This window comes from Balaenoptera ricei, chromosome 4, assembly GCF_028023285.1.
Source record: "Balaenoptera ricei isolate mBalRic1 chromosome 4, mBalRic1.hap2, whole genome shotgun sequence".
In the NCBI taxonomy this organism is placed as follows: domain Eukaryota; kingdom Metazoa; phylum Chordata; class Mammalia; order Artiodactyla; family Balaenopteridae; genus Balaenoptera; species Balaenoptera ricei.
In genome coordinates this window covers 77285427-77310116 of record NC_082642.1, presented here as the reverse complement: position 1 = coordinate 77310116, position 24690 = coordinate 77285427, and the positions used below count along the sequence as shown (strand labels likewise).

The following is a 24690-nucleotide window of genomic DNA, read 5'->3' as shown; positions in this document are numbered from 1 at the left end:
ATGTACTCAAGGTCTTAGAGAAAAATGGAGACCCAACTTATGAGAGAAGGAAGCAGGCACTGCCACAGATCCACCACCTCTTGTGGAAAATGATCTCAGATGCCCTTCACCTTGGCTGGGGGACATGCCCCATCCCCCATCCCGTCGCTCACAAACACTAAAGGCAGAAATGAAAGTGCCTGCCTTCACACAAGGGCCACTTATGGTTTCCCTCCCCGCTCAGCGCACCACTTGGGAGGGCCTTTCAGTTACTTCTCATAACGCAAGTGACTTTGTTTTCTCTGCCACCAGTGAATAAGGGGCAGAAGGAGGTGTCTACTTTGTTGCCAGAGCCTGCCCTGGAATTAGCCTTGCACCATTCGGAAGACCCAGCCGTGCTGAGCGCTGAGCCTAGCAGCCCCTTGGCGAGGCAGTGGTACTCCCTGGCTCTCCAGTCATGTCCTGGCAGCTCTCTGCAGTGGTGGTGCTCTTCGTGTCCCTGGCCGGTGAGTGACACACATGGCTTTCCATGGTGACCCTGCTGCATCCAGTCCTATTAAATGTAAATGCATTCTAGTGCCAGTGACCAAGGTGGGACAGGACAGACTGGAGATAGCTGTAGTGGCTTCAGCTACTGTGGGTATTTGACTTGGGAATGCCTCTTTATTACCTTACGTGTGGAGCACACCTTCATTTTTTTTTCCAGAGGCTTTCACAGTTTGGACTTGTTTTCCATGAGTCAGGCAGAGTAGGTGTCAACCCTGGAAGACAGTGACACTGCCCCCGGTTCCCAAATGGTCTCTAGGCACCTGATTAGGGAGAGTTTGTAGAAATCTCTTCGATTTAAGAGATGGAGAACTGAGCCAGGGCTTAGAAATGGGGCTCTTGCCAAGAGCCTGGGGAAATCATGTCATGCCTTGCTTTTTCTGCTTTTCTTAAATGGAGCGCTATGTGTATATTATGTAACAGTGAGTTGTGAAGATGAACGAGATGTGGTCTGACAAACTGTGCCATCTCAGAAAGATGTAAGCCAGGGCATCAAAGATTTCTTGTTTCATTACCAGTATAGGTCAGATCAAAGAGACTGTCTGGGAAGCTGAGATTTTAATGATTCTTTTATGTCTGTGCCCCCTGCTTTCACCAAGAACATTTTCTCCCTAGGACATTGAGTCCTCTTATGTGCTTTATCAAGTTTGCTGGTTGATTCACAATTTCTTCTACTACCACTGACTTGAACATGTGAGGGAACTAGCTCTGTCCACGTGGCCTCACTAACACGCTCAAATGGGAGACACAGCTGCAGTTGAGTGTAACATGAATTGTCATGAAAGTTGGGTGAAAGTTCAGGCCAGCTACCCTAATCCAGGCTGTTTTTCTTTGTGCCACACTTTTAGAATTAGAGTTTCACATTCTTTTGGAGGCAAAATGAAAAGTAATCATTATATTTAGCAGAGCAAGCCAATAAAAAAGCAGAAGATCTCAGTGTAGCAGTAACCCTCAGTGACCTGTCTGTGGGCACCAGTTCGATGGCTGGCAGACGACTGGTGGATTCAGGAAGGCAATGAACATGTGATAAATGCACAGGCAGGTGGAAAGGAAATGCCCACGTTGCCCTTTCGTCTCCGAGCTGTACATTCTTAGAGGTGAACATGGGTGCTCAGCTAACAAATGGCAGCCCTGAGATTTGCACCCAGGAAGTTCAGCTTCAGGGTCCATGCTCTGCACTTCTGCACTACACTTCTGCATGCGTATGTTCAAGAAATACTTGTTGAATTGCATGTGAGCGAAAACCATTGGACATTTTGCTTGGAGAGACATAGATTTTAGGTAAGCTAACTATGTAATCTTTATCCAGTCACTTTGCTTCCTGATCTCAAATTCGAACCCCATAAAATGAGATTTAAGTTTGTATCAGTTAAGTTTAGGTTCAGCTGCACATAAGAGACAAGCGCCAAATAGTGAATTAAACAAGGTAAGTATTTGTTTCTCTCTCAAGTGAAAACAAGTCCAGAGGAATTCAGACCAGGTCTGTGTGAGGACTCATTCTTGTGGACCCACCATCCAATGTGTGACTTCCACCTGCAAGGTCTCCTCATGGTTCTAGATGTCTGCTGGAGCTCCAGCCATCACATACACATTGCAGGCTGATTAAAGGAGGAAACAGGAAGGCAATAGAGAGGCCCCCTAGGTGACTGAGCTCCCTTCAAGCAGCCTTCCCAGAGGCCCACATACCCTACCACTTTTATTGCTTTGGCTTGAACTCAGTCACACATTCCTACCCATCTGGAAAGGAGGCTTAGAGTTGGGGGGCTTTATTCCACGCAGCAAGTGCTCAGCTTAAACTCATGGTTCGGTTACTAAGGAAAAAGGAGAGACTGGATTTTGGCATAGTCAGCCAGCAGTCTCTGACACAGGGCTAGAGCCCCTTCTGCTCAAGGGTTTTCTTTGAGCCTCAAGTCCCACAGAAAACTGACAGAGGCAGGATTTACATCTCTCTGCTAAAAGGCCTAAGATTAAACTGTGAAACTGTGAGCAGAATCTTGTCAAGGGCCCACCCCTGCTGCCCCACACATCCAGAAACCGTCTTCCTGCCGCATCCAGCTAGGGCTACCTCTGCTGCCCGGGGAGGTGCCAGAGAAAGTGCTCAGGAGTTAAGCTCGACTCCCTGCCCCTGGACATGGCCACAGCACTCCATTTACTCCTCAGCTGTGCTCCTTAGAGCTCTGCAAAAGGTAGCCTCTGAGACCTGCCAGGTCTGCTCCCTGCTGGCCCTCCCCTGACCCCTCCTCACACCCTCCCAAGCTCCCATAATGCTGACTCCTTGCTGTTCTGAAGAGACATGCCAGGTTCTGAAGCCCCAGGCTTTTACACATACTCTTTCTCCTGCCTGTGGGATGCCATCTACTTTCCTGTCTGCCTGAAGAATTTCTCCTTGTGATGGATTCCCCACCCCACCCCATAGCATTCGGGGCCTGCTTCAATAATAACACCTGTCACACTGAGGAGTGTAGTCCATTTCTGTGTCTGCCTCACAAGGCTTTGCGCCCCTGAGAACAAAGACCTACCCCCAGTGCCTGGCCTGGAGCTTGGCTCAGAGGAGGCGCCTCTGTATCTGTTGAATTGGGTGTGGTGGGGAAACCAAACTAAGGCTCTCTGGGAAGGCCCGACTGTCTGGGAAATACCTAAAGAAGCAGTCCTTGTGTGGTCACTGGCTTTCCCAGGGCCTGGCCGATGGGTTATCTCTCAGCTCCTCCTGCAAGTTGTAGGGAAACCAAAACCTTCTCACGCCCCTTCCTGCAGTTCACCATCTAGAGGAATACAAACAAGGGGTTAAGGCTCTGGGGTACTCATTTGCTGAGTCTCTTGGAGTGGGAGCTTGGCAAATCAGTGTGTGGACTTCAGGCTGTGTTCTTTTGAGTGGAAGGAGAACTGAGAGAGTCTGAGCTATGCCCTGCCCTTGCTTCTGCCCACTGCCCTCTTTGTGGGTTTCAGACAGACCAGTGAACTTGACTAAACCTCTAGGTCAAAGATCCCATTTAAAAACTATGACCCAATTTTGACCAAGATTGGTCATATATGTGTGGTCATAAACATAGATTTTGTAAAACAGAGTATTTTTCAGAGTATTATTTCCATTGAGTACCTAACAAACACATGAACTTTCTGGGTTGTATTTCAATGCACAGCATAGCTACCTCTGTCAAATTCCCATCTAATTGCCTGCCCATCTTTTATACCCCACACTCCTACGGGGAGATGAGGAGAGGAGGGGAGGGACCAGAGTGGAGAAGGAGAAGAATATTAGAACAATATTTCCCAGACTTGTTTAATTGTAACACACTCTGTTACTTTCAGTCACTTTTGGTCCTGCCACCTACCAGCCCAGGCTCCTGTCCACCACAAGGTCACATACCATATGGAGACACCATCACCTCCAGGCACCTCACAAAGACTTCCTATATACCAAGCACACTTGACAGTGTACCATGAGTCTTCTTGTCCTGTTTGGGGTGCTGTGCATTCATGAATGGCCAATGTGTTTTTTTCCCTTACTTGAGTTCATTCATCACTGCTGAGAGAGGAGTTCTAATTGCATTATGGGGAAGGCTCCCCCTTTGAAAGGGTGTGCTACTCAGTTGAGGAAATTCTACTCGCTTGAGAAGATTTGCTTTAGTTCATAAGCATAAGCTGTACACAGTGGGATTTTATCAAGGACCTAATCTTCCAGGAGAGCAAAAGTCAGGTGGTTCCCAGTCTCCCAGAGTTCTCTGCAGCAATCTTTGCTTTTTACTACAAGATATTCCTAGATACCACAACTGGGAGTGAATTCTATTTCTTCATAGTAATACTATGACCCTAACTGGGTTCCCGTTGGGTTCTTGCTGTTCAGCCCAAATGAATTATGCAAGTAAATCTTCAACAACTGTCAACCTTCATAACAATCTTGAAAGGGAAAATCTTGCTCCAAGCTCTACAGTATGAGCATGAAGACTCCATGTATGATTTTACAAAGATTTGTAAAGTAAATCTGTAGCCCATAAAATCTGCAACTCTCAAATATCATACATTTCAATTGTCCAAATAAACATTTTAGATACAAGAAAAGACTCTTTAGTAATAGCCTCACGTAACTTAATGTCATTAATAATGTCTTCTTTAAAGGTTATCAAAGGCATTTTGAACTGATACTTTTGTCCTTCCCATTTTGCAAACCAACTGTGCAGAAATAATTTATAAGTGTTACTACTGGGCTTAAAGTTAGCCTTTTCTTCTGGAAAATAATCACTCTTTTAGCATGTGGACCTTTGAAAGACTCACTGAGGACCACCATTATGAGGGTTTAGTGAACTGGGGTCACTGGAGGGGCACCCTACTCTCCTCTCCTCTGCTTTTGTCTCTTCTCTTACCATTCTTCCCAGTGACATGCACCACCTCCACCCATCCCCAGATCCAAGGGCAGACTTTGGTTCAGACAGGGGCTTGAGTTTCAGCTTCAAAATTTACTAGTTGTGTGATTATGGTCAAGTTAATAGAATTTTCTAAACCTGAGTTTCCTCATCTGAAAGACAGATAAAGATTAGTACCCATCAGAGGGTTTTTGAGAAGAGCTGGTGAAAGAAGACCCTTGACCTGAGGCCTGCCATGTAGTAAGTGTTCAGTAACTTGGAATTTTTGTTGCTATGGGGAAAGTACCCACCTAGAAATGTATTGGATGAAAGGGAGAGATAGTAAAGGTGTTTACGGATGACTTTAATTAGATATGAAATTCAGGACTCTATAAACACCAGCATAGAGTGATCTTCTTTCCCTTTTCCCTGTGTTTTTCCAAGTCACTGCCCAGCACCGGGCAGTAACAGCTCCAATGAGTGAAAATACAAGGCGTAAACATAGTGAAACCATAGCACTGAAGAGACAGCGCCATCTCTCAGTGTACCTCATCATAAGCTCCCAAGGGACATCATCTGCAGTTGTCTACTTTCTGGCTTGCTCTGTGCTTGGAAGGAGACAAGGATAGAACTATTCTGGTTGAAAAAGATTCAGAGGCCTTCGGCCCTGAAGGGATAGCCCAGGAGAGAACCTATGACAATAATACACACTCTAGGTATGCTTAATATTCCAGGAAGGCTTTCACTCAAACCACCTTGTTTGAGCCTGTTAATAATCCTAGGAGGTCTACAATGCTATAACCACCATGTACACATTCAGTTATTTATTCATTCATTCCGTATCCACTGAAAACCGTCTATGTGCACGCACTGGTGGTGAAAAAAATTACCCACAGTTCCCACCTTGAGGTTGCTTTTCATCTAGTGGGAGAGAGGCACAATTAATAAATAAACATATAATCAGGGCTGATATTCTGCTGGTACACACTGTCTGGACAGGCTTATTGTTAAATATTTGAATACCATCCCCTTATATAATTACAAGCTGTGATTAGTTCAGTGAAGGCAATGAATATAATACTGTGATGGAGAATTGTGAGGATGGGGAGCTGTTTTATGTGGGGAGGATGGGGAAGACTCTTTGAGAAGCTGACATTTAAGCCAAACCATGAAGGATGGCACACCAGATATATCAGAGCACTTATGGATTAATTTAATTTCTTAGTTGGAAAAGTCTGCACCACTCTAAAGGTTAAGTAAGGGAATGACAGAAACTGGGCTACATTTTGAAAACTGATGGCGGGCTTCGCTGGTGGCTCAGTGGTTAAGAATCCGCCTAACAATGCAGGGGACACGGGTTCGAGCCCTGGTCCAGGAAGATCCCACGTGCCACGGAGCAACTAAGCCCGTGTGCCACAACTACTGAGCCTGTGCTGTAGAGCCCACGAGCCACAACTACTGAGCCTGTGCTCTAGAGCCCGTGAGCCACAATACTGAGCCCATACACCACAACTACTGAAGCCCAAGCGCCTAGAGCCCGTGCTCCACAACAAGAGAAGCCACGGCAATGAGAAGCCCGCGCACCGCAAGGAAGAGTAGCCCCCGCTCGCCGCAACTAGAGAAAGCCCGCGCGCAGCAACGAAGACCCAACGCAGCCATAAATAAATAAATTTATTAAAAGAAAAAAAAATAAAACTGATAGTGAAATAAAAAATGGAAGTGAACTGAATCTCTTGTCATTGGAGGTAATTATGCATAGATTGGCGGAACACATGTCAAATATCCAACAGTACAATTCATACATCAGATTAGGGTTTGTACTAGATAATCTTTAAGGTCCCTTTCGAACCTGGGATTATATGATTCTCTGAAAACTATACAAGCTGTGTAAATCTTTATTACTGTTATTCATGCTGCCCCAGCTCTGTCAGGTCGTCACAGCAGCACCCTACCCAGGAGCACACTCTACCCAGGAACTGTCCGGATTCACATTTGAAGATGGAAAATGAAGAGGCATTGGCACTTAGATATCTAGCTGAGCACGCTCGCTGGGGTGATAGTACGACACCCCACACAGAGAAAGGGGAAGAACATCTCCAGTATGCTCACAACCCTGTAAAAACATGGGCGCAACCAAAACGTTAAAATTGTGGCCTTGTGGTAGAATTTTGAGTGACCTTCACTTCACTGTTAGTTCCTTGTAAATTTCCCCAAAATCTGAAAAACACATGTTAATTTTTAATGAAGAAACCTTAAAGTGGGAGTGGGGGAGGGCTTCACTCATGTGAGCCATTGGTTGGTGTATTAACATTTTTGTTTCCTAATTTGCAGTGATTTTGCATTATGGCAGTCATATGAGAGCAAAAGCGTTTCCAGAAATCACAGGCTATTCTCCACCTGCAACAGTACAGGCCACAGCCAAACCTTCTCTCCTGCAGCCAACGAACCGTGTGCCTCAGAAAACTTTAGCAGCAAGGTCAACAGATGGACATGTCACCTCTCAGATAGCTGTCACAACATCCACCTCTGAGACCCTAACCACACACACAACCATAAAGATTCTAGCGACAGCTTCCCTGGTAACTACAGACAGCACCCCCTCCACCAGCCCGACAGCCCACACCCTAGTCACAGCCCTGGCCACACCCAACAAGTCACACACGGCTGCTCCAGTCACTGAGGCTACGATCAGCCCCAGCACCAGTCCCAGCCCACCACCACCCACCGTCACCCCGCCAGCCCACAGAACTGGAGCCAGGCCGTCGACTGTTGGCCACACAACTGGGAAGACCACCCAACTCCGTAACCAGACCACCCTGCCAGCACCTTTGTCCACCTCACCACACAATAGCACAGCCAGTCGGAAGCCTACTCAACCCCCCCACACCCCAGGGCCCACCAACACAACCCAAACAGCCTCGCCTGCCACCGTAGCTCCCAGGCCCACCCTCGCACCCCAGCCATCGTCAGCCAAGACTGGAATTTATCAAGTTCTGAATGGAAGCAAGCTCTGTATCAAAGCAGAGATGGGGATAGAGCTGACGGTTCAAGACACGGAGTCGGTAAGTCCGGCACAGGACTATAGCACTGCTTCAAAAAGTTTGAGTGGGGAGTGCCTTGCTGAAAATGAACGTTCCCCTGCATCCTGTATCTTGGAATGAAGTAGGTATCTGCGGGCTCCTCTTTCTCCAAGGTGCTCCGTTACGAGGTGGATCTGTTTCAGGACACATACAGAAATAGACACTGATAGCAACTGTATGAATGAAGAAAGGCACACACCAAAATTTTAAATATGCACACCCTCCACTTTTAGCCACCATGGGCAGGGTGTTGGGTGTGGCCAGCGTTGACCCCAGCCTGGCCCTGCTCCTCTGGATGACTTCCAAGCCTCAGCAACTTTCCTGGGAAATGAGAGGTTTGCATTAGACGGTCTTCGTGGTTCCAGCCAGCTGTGACATTAATATGAAAAATCCAGGTTAATGAGAAGATTGGAGGGGGTGGGAGTGGGGCTTAGATTATTTGATTTGCTGAAAGAATCACTATAAAAATTCTTCCTTTTTTTGCACAGTTTTTATGATTTCAAGTAAAATTTCTACGTTCGGTTTTTATTTGAAACAGAAGTACATTAGATAGCAAAACCTTTCCTGTAGCGCCCAACATGTTTGCTTGAGCAAAAATTAAATTCTACATGGTTTTTCAAGAATATACCTGCCATGAATTATCTATCAAGGAACTCCTCTCTGTGAGAGCACTCCTTCTTTTAAAAAAATCTTTTAAACATAACAGTTTGGAAATGAGAGGTGTCTTCCAGGGACTTTGAAATTCTCCAGTGAGCACCCACTAGCCTGGAGTTTCAGGCTCAATTACCAGCCTGTGCTTCTGGTCTCCCGGCTAGAGTTTTCTTCTACATTCCACTGAGCCAATCTATTTTATTTGGTTTAGGTTTTTTCACCTCAGAAATACTTCAACATCGACCCCAATGCAACCCAATCCTCTGGGAACTGTGGCTTCCGAAAATCCAACCTCCTCTTGAATTTCCAGGGCGGATTTGTGAATCTGACATTTACCAAGGTGAGGCTGAACTCCTTACACTAACCTGCTCTAGCATCGCTTTCCCTGTCCCTCACCCTGGGGCCCGGTGGTGCAATCCCACACTTTAAGTTCCAGGGGAAACAGACCTCAGAGCCTTTCGAGATATTCTCTGATAAGAATGAGGGTTATGGAGATGGAGAGGAGGCAAGTGTCGACATCTTCTGTTTGCTTTCTTCCCTCTTCAGCCTCCTCTGTGCAGCCCAAGAAGGGCTTTGATGCCTCTTGGGAGAGATGTGGCCTTGGGGAACCTGGCCAAAGTGCCATTTGCAAACCACCCCAAGGAGGAAGCTGTACGGATGAACAGACCCATAGAAATACCCAGTGGGCAAAAAGAAACAGGATTACTCTGAGACCAAAGTCAAATGTCACAATAGGTTCTTTCCAACCACAGAAGGCAAAATTCAGGGACTAACCAGGGGCTGGGTTTTCCAGGCCATATGCTGGAAGGGGGTAGACAACTGAATAGAGTGGAAAAGCATGGTCGTGAGATCAGTCTTGGCTACAAATTTGACTCTGTCACTTGTTCTCCTTTTGACATCAGGCAGGCAACCTAATCTGTTTGAGGTTTGTTTATTTGTTTGTTTATCATTTTAAAAATGGGGAAAATAATGAAAGATCACTCCCGTAAAGAGCTTTGTTCAATACATGGAAAGTGGATGCTCAATAGCCAGTAGCTGTGATTACAGTGACTGAAATGGACAAATGTCTTGGGAACACAGTGATGGTCAACCCCCTCTCAAAGGAGAGACTTGCCCCTGCTTGGCCCAAAGTGTCTTTCAAATAAGCCAAGAGGACCCTTGTAGCTGGGACTCGGTGTGGGCCTCCTTCTTACCTGTCTAACGTGACCCCTGAAGTTAGAGGGTCTTGGTTAGCAGATCTTGGAGAGCAGTGAACACAGACTTTGGGATCAGACAAATCAAGATTGACTCCCAGCCATAATACTTACTAGCTGCATGACCTTGGACTAGTTGGGACATGTTTCCTCATCTATAAAAAGGAACTAGTTATAGCTACTTAGTGGTATACGTAAACCGTCTAGCACAGTGCGTGGTACATGCAATGGTCTTTATTGCATGGAGTTATTATTATTGTTATTGTTAATGTTATTGACTTGGTCTCATAAGCTTTTTTTTTTTTTTTAAACTGGAGTATAATTGCTTTACAATGTTGTGCTAGTTTCTGCTGTACAGTGAAGTGAATCAGCTATATGTATACCTATATCCCCTCCCTCTTGGACCTCCCTCCCACCCCCATCCCATCCCATCTAGGTCGTCACAGAACACTGAGCTGAGCTTCCTGGTCTCGTAGGCTTTATCCTCCTCATGATACTTTTCTCCTTAAGGTAGAGATGCCCCTGAGAATTTGGTGGTTTCCTTTCAGTACCAAATGGAAACAAGCATAGTCCTTCACCAGAAGAACATTCAGGGCAGAATAAATGCTCTATTCCTGAGCAACTGAAGTTAATCCTAAAAGGTGTCAGGGATTTTTTGAAAGTCACTTTGGCAAAATGGCAGAGGATAGGCATAAGCATTTATGCTTTTGTTTAGGGCTTGATCCCACCCAGCCCACTGCCCCTGTGAATAATTGCCTACAGAAAGGTGTCAGGAACCTCCAGTGTCTGTGTGGGGCACACAGTGGCCACTGCTGCCAGACCGCAGGCAGAACTGCAGGCAGGAGTGTCTTGGCACCTTTCGATGTCTTTCTTTGCTCCTTTCCTCTGTCTCTGGGAACGATGCCTTCAGGCTGGGCTCTATTTGACCAAGCTCCACCCAAGTGCCGAATCCCAGCAGTTCTGGAAATCCTCTGTGCCTCCAGAGCGTGGACAGGAAATGAGTGTCCAGTAGAGCTGGAAGGACCAGCAGGGCTCCCTGCCCCCAACACCTTCGGGAAGGAGCAAGGTGAGCCGCTCTCAGTCCACGGCCCCAGGTGTTGCCACAGCTGCTTTGCCTGAGTCTCACCAGCCAAACTCACCTTATTCATTCCACTGCCAGCACCAAAACCCGGAGCAGGCAACCTTAGCTATGCCCCAAGAGAAAGCAAAAAGGCTCATAGAAAGTAAAAGTTCCCACCAGCCTTAGCCCTTCTGGGGAATTTATGCATTTTAAAAGAGACGTTGTTTAAGCCAGAGCGGTGGGCCACAAATCCAAAGATTACAGGGGCTAAGCATAGAACTTAATGAGTGAAGTAGTGAAAAAGTAAAAGTGTCTTTTTCCTTGAAATGGGCAGCCCTTATTTTTTATTTTGACACCTTTGGGGAAGACTTTATTTCCCCATTAAATCTGCATAAGAAAAATGTTAGAGTAAGTGTGAGATGACAAGCGGCAGCCTCAGTAGTGAGGGGACAAGAGGGAGGGGTTGGGAGTGCCCGTCCTCCCCACCAGCCGCTCCTCAGCTCCAGCTGGCGGGGTTGGTGGCGGGGCTGGCATCTAGCCCTGGGGACTGTCACTGTCCTTTATGGTAGGTGTTCATTCTGGACGGTGGGGTTTCCTGCATGGCCACTGCCCTACTGTGCCCATTAAATATTTACACATCACCTCTATCAGGTGGTAATAAGAGACCAGTGTTTGTCAACCCTTATTGTTCAAGAGAAGGTAGAAATCCCAATCTTTTTCTGAAAGCACATGACTTTTTAGTGTTGGCAACACATTTTTTAGACATTTGAACACTCCATTGGTCAAACAAAACAAAACACAGCTGTAGGCCCGCTTTGGCCTGTGGATCCCGGCACTGTGCCTTCTGCCCTAACAGGGGAACTATGTGAAATGCATTTAGGCAGGAAAGATGTCTAGATTATTCCACAAGAGAAGTGGGCTCAACAATTCAGTCAACCACTTTTCACATGTTGCTACCTTCTACGCCAGTGCTTCTCAACAGCAACAATATTAACACTTGGATTTAAACAGATAAGTCTTTGCAGCAGGGACTGTCCTGAGCCTTGTGGGACGTTGAGCAACATCCCTGGCTGCTGCCTACTAGATGCCAGTAGCAACACCCAACCTCAGCTGTGACAACCCAAAATGTCTCCAGACATTGCTAAATGTCCCCTGAGGGGCAAAATCACCCTCAGTTGAGAACCAGTGCTCTAGAGAAAAAAGAGAGCCTTAGAAAATAGGAATACATGTTAGTTGTAACATAATAGATGTTATAAAGAGAACCAAGTTGTAGAATGATAAATGGATGCTGATTAGCAAGACTGATTTGTCAGCCAATTTACCAATAAGAATTTACTGAGCACCTACTTTGTCGCCAATACTGAGCTAGACATAATGGGAGAAATAAAAGAAATATAGGCTATAGTTTTAGGATTCAAATCATATACAATAATTTGTCATTTTTAATATTGAAATACTGCCAATGACAGAAACGTAAAGAAAAACTTGCCTCCTAAACTTGCCTCACTTGATGTTGTTGTCAGTCAAGACTTAACTTATCCATATTATTACTGTGTGACCATGGACAAGTCACTAGCTCTCTTTCTGAGCCTTAGTTTCCTCCACTATAAGATGGGACCAACCAGGACCTATTTTGTTGGGCCACTGTGAGGGTGATCTGGGCTGGCATATGTGAAACTGCTGAGCCAGGCGTCTGGAGAGGTGGGTTTCCTGTCTCGTTTCTCTCAGTTTCATTTTTTAAAGAACCAAAAGCGTTTCCATGTGAATGTCTCATTTGATTAAGGTGATGGCGGAAAGCTGTTCAGACCTTTCAGCTGCAAGATAAATATATCTCCTTTCCCCCTACTCCCCACAACTTCCTTGTTTTAAAGGATAGTTTGTTTTAAAAACATCTTTCAGTAACTTTGTGTAGAGTTTATGTTTCTGTTCTCAACACTATCCCTTTCTCATCCACCTGGTTGGAAGGACAGTGCAAGCCTCCAGCGCCGGCTCTGGGACCTGGGAGAAATCAGTCACCAGGAGAGAGGAGCACCAGGGCGAGGCAGTGAGTTGGCCAGACAACGAGGTCTGGATGTCGAATAAGGCCCACCCACCTGGTGTTTCTCCAGAGCCTTTCAGGGGCATTCGGAGCCCTCTTAGCTTATAGACTCCTGAGAACTGTTATCAGTGTTCAAATGTTAACACACACAGAGTGCACTGTTTAGAACTTCCCAAGTGTGCGGCACCATTTCCTGCCCTGTTTTCCCTTGTGGGGTTCCCTCTGCCTGGAATGCTCCTCCCACCCCTCATTCATCCTTTGAGATGAATTATTAATTCATCTTCACTCTGTGAAGTCTCCCCACCCCAATCCCCACCTCCATCCCAGGTAAAACTGGGACACTTTCTTCTCTTGGTTTCCTGACCCTCCATATATTCCCCGACCTCCATAAATGCCCTTACCACACATTTTGCCATCTTGAAGGCAAGTCTTTGACTTATTCACACTCCTCTCTCTAGTGCCCAGCCCTGACTTTATACATAGTATACCTTTAGCAAACGAATCCATAGAGGAGTGAATCTAAATTTCACAGAGAACTCTGGGGCAAGTTGCCAAAAAGTAGATCAGCAGCTCTAAGGAAATAGCCTCCTTGGCCTCTTTTTGTGACATTCAGAGCTGAGATTTCTTTCTTCATTTCTTCCTTTCTTCCTTTCTTTCTTTCTTTTTCTTTCTTTCTTTCTTTCTTTCTTTCTTTCCTTCTTTCTTTTTTAACTTTTTATTTTATATTGGAGTATAGTTGATTAACAATGTTATGTTAGTTTCAGGTGTACAGCAAAGAGATTCAGTTATACATATACCTGTGTCTATTCTTTTTCAAATTATTTTCCCGTCTAGGTTGTTACACAACACTGAGCAGAGTTCCCTGTGCTATACAGTAGGTCCTTGTTTGTGATCCATTTTTAATATAGTAGTGTGTATATGTCAATCCCAAACTCCCTAACTATCCTTCCCCACCCCCGAACACACTTAGGGTTCATTCCCTAAGTCTGTGAGTCTGTTTCCAGAGCAGAGGTTTCTTGATGAAGTCGACAACATTGAACAAAAAAGGCCTGATTGATGTCCACATCCTGAACATCTGTGACTGTGAAACTCCCACGATACATTTTGCAGAAGTTGAGGAGAGGACCCTGGGCCTCACAGTCATTGGCAAGCTGCATTCCTGGGCAGGCTTGACTGGCTGGCTTGCTCTGGGCCCAGTCCTTTGCTAAGGAGAGTGTTTAAGTTCCTTGCATTAGGATCTTTGGATGAGATATTGCAGAGTTCTCTTTAAACACTGGCAGTGAGGAGCCACGTGGTCAGCAGACATTGGTTGAGTAGTGAGATGGGACTTCTGCAAATGGTCCATTCAAATGGACATGCTATAAGTGCTAAAGTACCATATTCAGCTATTAGGAGTCCTTGGCCCCCTTTTGTCACTCTCCAACCTCAACCCCAAATGAGAAAAACATCTGGCAGAGAATAGCCCCGTGGGTGTCAAAGGAGAAAGCAGGCACTATAAATTGCAGAATGTGTGGCATGTAATTTCCCTTGGGCTTTGGGTTAAATCTGACACCTGCTTGAAGCTCTCAACCTCCCCACCACTGCCTTCCTCTGTATCCACCCCATTCCCATCCCTGAGAGCTGAGGTTTCAGCCTGGTTCTTTAATCCATAGGGCTAGCAAAGCTTAGCTCACTGGCTTGCTCTCTCTTTCTTTCTGTTTGTGGTGGATCTGAGCTCTAGGTGATAGATTAAAAATTATAATTTGAGCTCAATAAGACAGGTTTACTGGGAAGGGGAAATCTTTTTATTACTGTTGTTAACAACACCAGTTAAAATTTGAGCAAAGACTTTGTGATAAGTTTTTTACATGGTTTCTTCATTTAATACTCACATCAACCTAAGAGGTAAGTCCTGTTACTATTGTCCCCATTCTGCTACTGAATAAGAAAAAAAATTAAATTTTTGCAATGTTCACCAAGATTCAACAACTTAACCTAGGTTACATGGGAACAGAGACATATTTTTAAAATAGTGTTTAAAAATTCTTAGCAACACTTTATTCTCCCAAATAGGAGGTTAACCACTCTCTTTATGACATTTCATAACCAACTGATTTGCTCAGCAACTTTGTTCTTTATAGATGGTGTAGCCCAGGAGTCAACAAGCTATGCCCCCCCGACCCCCGACCAAATCCAGCCCGCCACCAAAAAAATGTACAGTCTATAAGCTAGGAATGGCTTTTACATTTTTTAATGGTTGGGAAAAAAAAAAAGAATATTCTGTGAAACAGGAAATCATATAAATTCAAATTTCAGTGTCCATAAATGAAGCTCTTTTGGAATATGTCACACTTATTTGCGTATGTGTCATCTGTGGCTGCTTTTGTGCTAGAATGGTGGAGTTGAGTGGTTGCTACAGAGATCCACAAAGCCTAAAATATTTACCATATGGCTCTTTACAGCAAAAAACTTGCCAACCCCTCCTACAGAATAAACTTCAGCCCTGTTACCATTCAAATTAGGCCAAATTCTGAATTTCTGAGTCTAAAAAAAAATGCTTTGCTCTAGTTTAAATAAAAGACAACTTTATTTTCTTTAACACAACTCCACAGAAAAAGTGGGTACCATGGTCTAAATAAGACTCATTTGATATCAGCAGCATACATTATGTAAAACTTGGAATCTCAAGGAAACTAAACATTCCACTGACCTCTTGTTTACAAAAGTTCACCTAACAAATGCTCTTCCTTCACCATGAAGATAGACAGCAGCTCAGTCCCAGTCAACATCTGGCTAATTTTGACTCGGTCAAAACAGAAGGAAACCTGGATACAGTCTCTGGACTCAGTCCTGTTACTTTATGAGATAAACTTGCAGGGAGTATGAGCACTGCCATCTGCTTTGGGAGACCTCACCTTGGGCATTAGCCCGATAAAGCGCCAGTTCTGGTGGAGCAGGTGCAGCCCTTCCAGTCAGGGCGTGCAGCTGGGAGGGCCCATGCTTGCTTTAATGCTTTACCTCTCCTCTTGGAATTCTTTTTTTAATTTTATTTATTTATTTATTTATGGCTGTGTTGGATCTTCGTTTCTGTGCGAGGGCTTTCTCTAGTTGCGGCAAGTGGCGGCCACTCTTCATCGCGGTGCGCGGGCCTCTCACTGTCGCGGCCTCTCTTGTTGCGGAGCACAGGCTCCAGACGCACAGGCTCAGTAATTGTGTCTCACGGGCCTAGCTGCTCCGCGGCATGTGGGATCTTCCCAGACCAGGGCTCGAACCCGTGTCCCCTGCATTGGCAGGCAGATTCTCAACCACTGCGCCACCAGGGAAGCCCTCTTAATAATTTTTGATCTTGCATTTTTATTTTGAACTAGGTCCACAAATTATATAGCTGGTCTTGCTTCCTATAGATGATTATATATAGGCAAATACATTCCAGGGAATGTGAAAGAAAGTCCTTGCACCGCAAATTTTTTCTCTATAACCACATATCCCATGAAGGAAAGTGTAGAGCAAGATCCCATAGACAAGATCTTGCTTTGTCTCACCTACAGACAATGTGAATCAGAGGTACATGCCTCCCTCCTCTGAGCTCTTTGTTCTCCGCTGTAAAATGGGCTGAGAACATTTATTCTGCCTCAAGGGGGTTGTCGTGAGGATCAAAGAAGGCAGGAAAATGCACTTAGTAAACTGTAAAAGGATTAAAGAAATAGAAAGCACCCATTCCTTACGGTGAGGATAGCTCTAGGAGATGCCCAGGAGAGGGAAGACTCCAGGCGGTATCCCGTGGAGCTCAGAGCTGGCCCCAGCCGCTGTTCTCCCGCTGCTCTTTAATCAGTCTCTTGCTGCAGCCCAAGCCATTTCCAAAAACAAAGCCCTCATGTCACTGCCCTGCTTAAAACCCTTCAATGGATTCTCTCTGCCCTTAGGATGGGGCAGGGATTTTATAACAGTGACTGTGGGCCCTGACATACAGGTCTCTCTTATGCTAAAAGGGATCCCAAGTAAAGAATATCCTGGGAATTCCCTGGCGGTCCAGTGGTTAGGACTCTGCACTTTCACTGCCAAGGGCCTGGGTTACTGGGTTACTGGTCGGGGAACTAAGATCCCACAAGCTGCAAGGCGTGGCAGAAAAAAAAAAAAAAAAAAGAATAACCTGAATAAACTGTATGTAAAAGCAACCCAAGGGCCTGGGTCACAGTTGTTTTTCTCTAAAACAAATGGATGGTCCAAGCACATCATCCACATCATCCAACTTGCCTTTGAGACCCAAGACTGAACACCTTGAATGAGGCATCTGGGTCTTATTCTTCCCCCAGGACCTAGAGCAATGCCTGGTCTGGAGTGGATATAAGAGAAGTTAAAGGCTAGCCAGGTGGCTTGCAGTCATATCTTCACCTGCCAACTATTAGGACTGTGACCTTGGGCAAGTCACTGAGCCTCCATTTCTTCTCCTAGTGGTTGTGGGGATTAAATAAGGTGAGGCACAGAGGTGCCTGCCACACAAGGTAAGAAGTGCCTGGCACGAGGTAAGAAGCCAGTGTGTGGAGCTGCTTCAATGAACTGTAGGATCTAGAGTTCAGTGCATCGATAGCAGTCACCTCACTGGAACAGTTTGTATTTCTGGAGCCCTTATTGTGTAAGCAATCATCATTTCGTCTACAAACAATATATAAATGGACTAGAATGTGGTCAAGATTATTATTGCTAAGTTCCTTTAATGACTACTAAAAGTAATTCAATTTCAGATTCTGATTTTGGTTGCTCTACTGTTTTTGGCAACTCACTTGCAGATAGTTTTCTAATGAATGTTTAAAAGCAATAACACTGTAAATCACCTACTTTAAAAATAAAAACTCCTTTTCCAACTTACCTTTCATATCTCAATTCAATTCCTTTTAATGTTCCATACCCTGAGTCTCTCAGGAAGTTATAGGGCTGTTTTGTAGGGTGTTTTGGTTTGTTTTTTGTTTTTCCAAAAGGACAGTCCCTGGATAAAACGTGGAGCACTGCTTTATAATTCTGAACACAACAACCTGGGGTCTTCTTCTAGAGAACAGCCAGTAATCTCAGGGTTAACCATTTCTTTCCAGAATCCTTCATGGTCCCATGTAACCATTTTGGAGACATGAACCCATTAATCTGTTTAAAGTAATTGATACCCTATCCAGGAAAGTCCACACACAATTTTGCGTACACTGTTTTTCCCAGGGGGTTTATGGACCCCATCAAATCCACCCACGGTAGCCTTAAGGATGAGTGGTCTCAGCTTGAATCCCTACCCTAAGATATTAATTACTAATAAGGGCTTAATGTATGCCCCCCCCAACCCATCCACCTTCCAGATGTATTTGCATTATAACAGGGGGAAACTTGGCCCAGCTGAAGGGACTCAAATCGTACCAGTGGAATTTGAATTTCAGGCTGTAGCAACAAGTATGCAATAGAGAAATTTTCAGCCAGGGGCAAGCCATTAGTTATTATCTGTTTATTGTATGATGGATTTACTTCTTTGGAAAATTTCAAACACAGTTGTGGCTCCATACCAACATACCCCAAGCCCCCATATCAATGATGTAATAGCTGGAATCCTGCCTAAACAGTCTGTAAACTAGGATCATAAACATAAAAACAGAGATTACCCAAAAGTTGACACACTGCTGTTTTACAGGATGAAAACTCGTATTATATCAGTGAGGTGGAAGCCTATTTGACCATCTCAAATCCAGGTAAGTAGTTGGAGAAGCCTGTCCTACCAGCGATGATGCTATGTTTCTGGTTAGCTCAGTTTTCATCTCGCTAATACGTGACGCTGCCTTTGAGAAACAGACTGAGAGAGCAGCCAGCATTGTAACTTTGGGGGGACTTATTATTGATACATCTCTGTGTGCTTCAGTCTGCTTGTCTGCTCATGAAGCAAGTTGGCTACATTGTGTCAAATCAGCAACAATAGAGTTGAGTGACTTTTGGACAGATTTGCTGTTAATGGTGAGGTTTATTTTACACTCTCGGAATCATGCATTCATTCTACGAAAGTGTACCTAGTGCCTGCTAGGTTCCAAGCCCTATAGTATGTACTGGGTATCCCTAATTATCTAAACATATAGTCCCTGCCCTCATGGAGCTTACATTATAGAAGTGGGGAGAGGGCCGTAAACAGATGCATTAAATTACAATATACAGTTAAATAGTGCTAGATTCTATGAGCAAAAAAAGCAGGATGAGGATGGAGAGGACTGGGAGGGGTAGTAGGGAAGCCCTCTGAGGAGAAAGCCCTCTCTGAAGAGGGGAGGTTTGAGCAGAGAGCTATCCCCATTTGGGGACATCTGGGTCTGGGGCAGCTCTTTCCAGGCTGCAGGAACTACAGCTGCCCAGGCTCTAAGGAGTGAGCTTGCTGGCGCACTCAAGGACCAGCAGGAACCAGTGTGTCCAAGAGAGTAAGCAAAGCAGCCAATGAGGTCTGAGGGCCAGCCAGGCCAGAGCACAGAGAGCCTGTGGGTAAGACAGGGTGAGGACTTTGGGTTTTATTCTAAAGTGTGAAAAGATGCCATTGGAGGGCTTGGCGTAGGGAAATGATATATCAGATTTATATTTATAAAGGTTCACTTTGGTTGCTATATGAAAAATTACCCAAAGTAGAGCAAGTTGAAAGAACTCCTACAATGTTCACTTCTAGGAAAGTAATGCTCCCAGTCAAGTTGAGGGAGTTTCTCAGTGGCCTCAGATGTTTCTCCAGAAAACCTAGACTTAGATAACACACTGTTAGTGAGCGCTTCCTCCGTGCCAGTTCGTGTACTAAGAGTTTTCATGTCTCTTTTCTCCTCTTCAAAATTCTTTTGACTGGCTTAAACTTATTCTTTTATTAATTAAGGAACTTATACTAAAGAAACTTGCCGAGAAATGAAAATGTGAAGCTATATCTATTTTAAATATTAGCAATATTACATTGGTATTGCTCAAAAAGTTGTTGTCAATGATTATCGGTTAAATGTAAGTCAGATGTCACAGTTGACCTTTTCATACGCATTATCTCAAACAAGTCTCCTCATATCGACTGGGAAATAAATATTGTGCATGCTAATATAAAGCAGCTAATGTTATCACTGGATAAGGACCAAATTTTAGCTGCTAATAGGGTAGTAATGTCTCAAGGGGCAGGAGAAGGGAAAGTCAGACCAGAAACTAATTGAGAGGCTGAGGGAGGGGAAAAATCTAGGTCCCCATGCTCAAGGCTCAGCAGTGACAGCAGGAACTGTCATACTCATAGTAATGATGATTTTCATGTCAATGGTGGCAGTGGTGGTGGTGTGAGTACAATAGTTAGTTGTAGTTACAGGGGTAGTGACCGTGGTGACGTTAGTACGAGCAGTGGTAGTAGACTACCCCAGGATATAACACAAGATACAGTAGTGTACATGGATAATTCAGTACATCATGTAGGACGTTTGCATGTATAAATGCAGGAGTCTGCAGTAAATACAACAGTAATGGGCAGGAGACACAACAGCACAGTAGTTAAGATAACAAGCTCTAGAATCAGACGGCTTGAGTCCAAATATCACTTACTAGCTGTATGTTCTTAGACAAATGTTTTCAACTCCGTCTTCTCATCTGTAAAATGGTGACAGTAGTACCTATCTCAAAAAATTTTTGTGGGAATTAAACAGGAAAATGCACGTCAAGTACTTGCACAGCACCTGAAACACAGTGAGCCGACCCTCCGTGTGAGATGTTATCTCAGATGCAAGTGAACACACCCGCAGCAGCAAGGAGAGGAGGGAACTTCCGGACTCCCTCACTAACAGCCCATGGGTGAATTCACTGAGGTCCATAGTCTGGTCCTCAGCCCAGGAAGCCATCAGCGGCTGTTTCTTCAAGGAACCTGATGTTAAACCAAGGTCATAAAACTGATGTATAAAATCAGAATGCCAGTTTGTTCATTCATCATGCTACTGTTTCTTATTGTAACTGCAAGGGGAGCAAGACAGTTGGGTACTCTGCCAATGAACTTTCTCCCATTCGGGAAACCAAACTATATTCAGAAGGGTGCCTGGTGGAGGTGGAATTAGAGCAAATGGAGTTATTAAATTTTTTTTAACATCTTTATTGGAGTATAATTGCTTTACAATGGTGTAAATATTTTAAATGTTTAACCCCATGGGCCTTGAAGCACTCACCTCCTTGAAACGGGTGTGCCTCTCATGAGACAGGGCCAGTCCTTGAGCAGGTCCTTCTCTCCCAGCAGCACTCAGGTGGATGGAGATGGGCCTCTCCCTTCTCTATGCTTCCATGAATGATGCAACAACCCCTCCCAATGATGGGCTTAGTCCTTCCGTTTGCTATATTAATGCATTCAGTGTGGTGACATGCAAATACTCTGCTTGGTAACTTTGCATGTCTCTGCTCTGATTCATTACGAGTTCATGTGATTTTTGTCTCAGAACAATCTTACTTCTTTTATTTCTGAAGTTTCTGTGGGCACTTTTTTGTGCTCAAGCACTGACAATAGTCCCCATTGACTCTGCCCCCAATGACTTAAAATAACTGAAGAAAAGATTCCAAAGAGTTTTTATTTCAATGTTATCATATTCTAATTTATGTGAGATTGCCCCCGTAGATGGCAAACAGAGCGTCAGGAAAAAGTCCCCAGACAGCACCAGGGTGATGTTTCATGAGGCGAAGGTGTCAGAACTCCGGAGAGCCACATCTAAGGAAGGCCATTTAACTGCACATGGGCCACCCAGCAACAGCTGGGGCTCAGTGGATATTTGCCAGGATTCTTACATGTCGATATTTCACCTTTGTGTTTTCAGAGAAAGTTTACCAAGGAATGAAAAGTGCAATGGTGATGTTTGAGACTGTGGCCGGGCATTCCTTCAAGTGTGTGAGCGAACAGAGCATCCAGCTCTCAACCCACCTTCAGCTGAAAACAATGAATATCCAACTTCAAGCCTTTGATTTTGAAGGCAACGACTTTGGAAATGGTAAGTTAAGGGATCATCATGTCACAAACATAAACTTCTGAGACCCAGGAGTAGTTTCAAGTTGTTTTTGTTTGAAGCTTTCAAAGGGACAAGAATCACATGAACTTCCCAGAAGAGTATGATTCCACTAAGCTCTCACGGTCAAGTTTCTCTGGCCAACCCTCCCACCCACCATTGTATGAGTCAATACCAGCCTCAAAATCAGACACTTAAACCCACTCATGTCCACTGCCCTCCCACAGCAGAATACATTCTTCTTGTCTGACCAAAATACACATTCTGACTCATTTAAACACACACACACAGTCAATCAATCAAAGAGTCAGAAAACGCCATCAGTAACCTCCCCTGAACAAGCTGTTGAATACTGGTAAACCCAGGTGTCTTTGGAGAGCACCTTAAAAATCCTGAGTATTAGTGATGTCTAAAATTCAAGATTTCAGAATAGATTCTTTCCCACTTACGGAGGGAAAAGAGAAAGTTGTGATCATTCTAGACAGAAATACACTCTGTTGGATCCCCTCTTCTCAAATCCAAGCTGTTCCACCCGACTAGTGCTTCCTCATAATTAGGCTTAGTTTCCATGCAACTTCTACTTTGGGTTTTTACCACCACAGAGGGAAGCAGTTTCTAGCAAGAAGGCCAGGGGCAGCCCAGGGTGACTTTCCAAAAAAGCCCTTTTCTCCCCACCAGGAAAACAGTATTACAAGGGTTTCTACATATGGGCAAGAATTGAACTTCAGTTTCTAAAACATCTCTCTCATAATAAGTCAATGACATTATGAGTACTTCTCAGCTATCAAAAATAGATTTAGCTAGAGGTGCAGCTGTAAGTTAAATTTCTATAACAGGAGTCTGATTTCTACTTGAATTCCACTGTAAAGCTGAAAATGTGTCTGGCAGAAAACTTCTGATATACCTGGTGGAAAGCATTCAGCAAAGGCAGTATTAAAGTGTCTCTTGCCTTGGATCCCCTGATATCTGTAGATTTGGTCTGAGTCCTACAATCTCTATCTTAATTTTGGACCTTTACCAGGGTCCTAAGATTAAATATTAAAATTTGCTAGGAGGTATTTCCCCCACTCTGTCATCTTGTCTCAAAATATCCAATTTGGGAAACTCTTTTAAAAATTTATTATGAAGACTTGAAAAACCTCTGTATTTAATCATGTGGTCTTAAAAATAAGACACACACTTGCTCTTCCTCACCCTCAGAACCTGTGTATAGAAGGAAGTAAGCAGGTCTGGGAAACCTCTTGGTGGCAGAGATGAGAAATAAAAACCTTTTAGCAGCACACCTGGCCTGCTATTAAGCAGTGCTCACGAGGAGATGTAGAAAGCTATCTTTTCATTTTTTCCTCTCCCTCCTTCACCCTCTCATATAAATAGTCACAAAACCCTATCAATTCTATCTCCAAAATATTTCTCTGGTTCATTCCACTGTCCCCGCTTCAGCTCAGCTCCTTATTCCCAGTCTTTGCACCTCAAATTTCACTAAAGGTGCTCAAATGTGAAGTTGTATGTCATCCTGTAAATAATATTTTCTACCAGAGAGTAAGAGAAGAGAGAAAAAGGAGCAAGTTAAAAAATAGAAGTTACCATACAATATGGCATTATAAAAGGCATAAGTACAAAAGGCCGTGGGAGCGCAGAGGAAGGCATGAGGAACACAGCATTGCAGGAAGGGGGTCAGAGAAGTCCTGACAGATGGGTGACCCTTCAACAGGGGCTCGGAGAACTGGAGAGGAATCCAGCAAGTGGATCGCTCAGCCTTGTCAAAGAGAACGGTCATCCGAAACAGTAGGCCCCTGACCCCCTTTCTCAACCCCTTCTCTTTAAATCTCAGAGCCTGCAAAAGCTCTCTCAGGTACCAGGAGCCCGGGGTGTCCAGCAGTCCCTTCAAGAAGCACAGAGTTTAAATAGAAAACTTTGGCCAGGTGATATGGTCCAGGTCTGTGTTTCCAATGTTGGGAAACAAGGCTCCCGTGCTTACCCTGGCTTGAGAGTCAAGACACAATTCTGATCCTGACCCTCTGGACCTAATCAGTGTTCTTCAAAGTTGGATCTGCCTCCCAGCCGTATCACAATCACCTGGGTCCCACCTCCGACCCGCTGAATCAAAACTGCTTGGGTGCGGGGCCCGGGGATCTGCAGTTTAAGACACTCCTTAAGTGATCACAGGCGCTACAAGTTTCAGCCCACTGCAGTGACCCCTTCCCTTCTCATCTTCACCTGTCCATATGTCTGAGGCAGCAGGGACAGGCCCCGCAGCTCCATCTCTCGCTCAGTTTCCTTCTCTGTGAAGCTGAGGCGGGCAGGGGCAGTATCACTTCCCGGCATTGTGGCCAGCCTGTAACACCTGTTACTCTGACTTCAATTACAGCGGATGAATGCTTCAGTGACAGAAACAGGAGAGAAATCCCTGTGGCCGTGGGCCTGAGTATCGCAGGATTGCTTGGCGTTTTGCTAACAGCATGCCTGGTGACCAGAAAGAGGCCCAGGAGAGGATATGAACGCATGTAAAGCCCCACCTTCCTCAAAATGTGCAAGGTTAAGGCCTTGGGAATGCTGGCTGCATATTTAGCCTGAAGTGAAGGAATCAACTTTTCTAGTTGCCAACCCCACCCTCCAAATCCGATTAGGAAATTAGCATTCCACCAGAGGCCATCAGGCTAGCAACAAGACAGCTCCCACCCCACTTCTTCCTGGGTCATATGGGCTTGAGTTCCACCATCCACACCTGAGAATACAGGCCTGGCTGTGAGAATTAGGGACAAGAGGCAGGGATGTGAGCAGGGTCCTGTGAGAAGGAGAAAACAAACACCCAAAGGGAAGATTGTGTGAAA

General features: G+C 44.8%; 1 protein-coding gene across 1 annotated transcript; it reads left to right on the top strand.

The window, feature by feature from the left end:
- Positions 1-436: 436 nt before the first annotated feature.
- LAMP3 (lysosomal associated membrane protein 3) lies at positions 437-24367 on the top strand. Its single transcript, XM_059922049.1, has 6 exons — positions 437-485; positions 7197-7927; positions 8808-8936; positions 18532-18589; positions 21674-21844; positions 24228-24367. Exons 1-6 carry the CDS (start codon positions 437-439, stop codon positions 24365-24367), a joined length of 1278 nt encoding a protein of 425 aa, XP_059778032.1.
- The last annotated feature ends 323 nt before the right edge of the window (positions 24368-24690 follow it).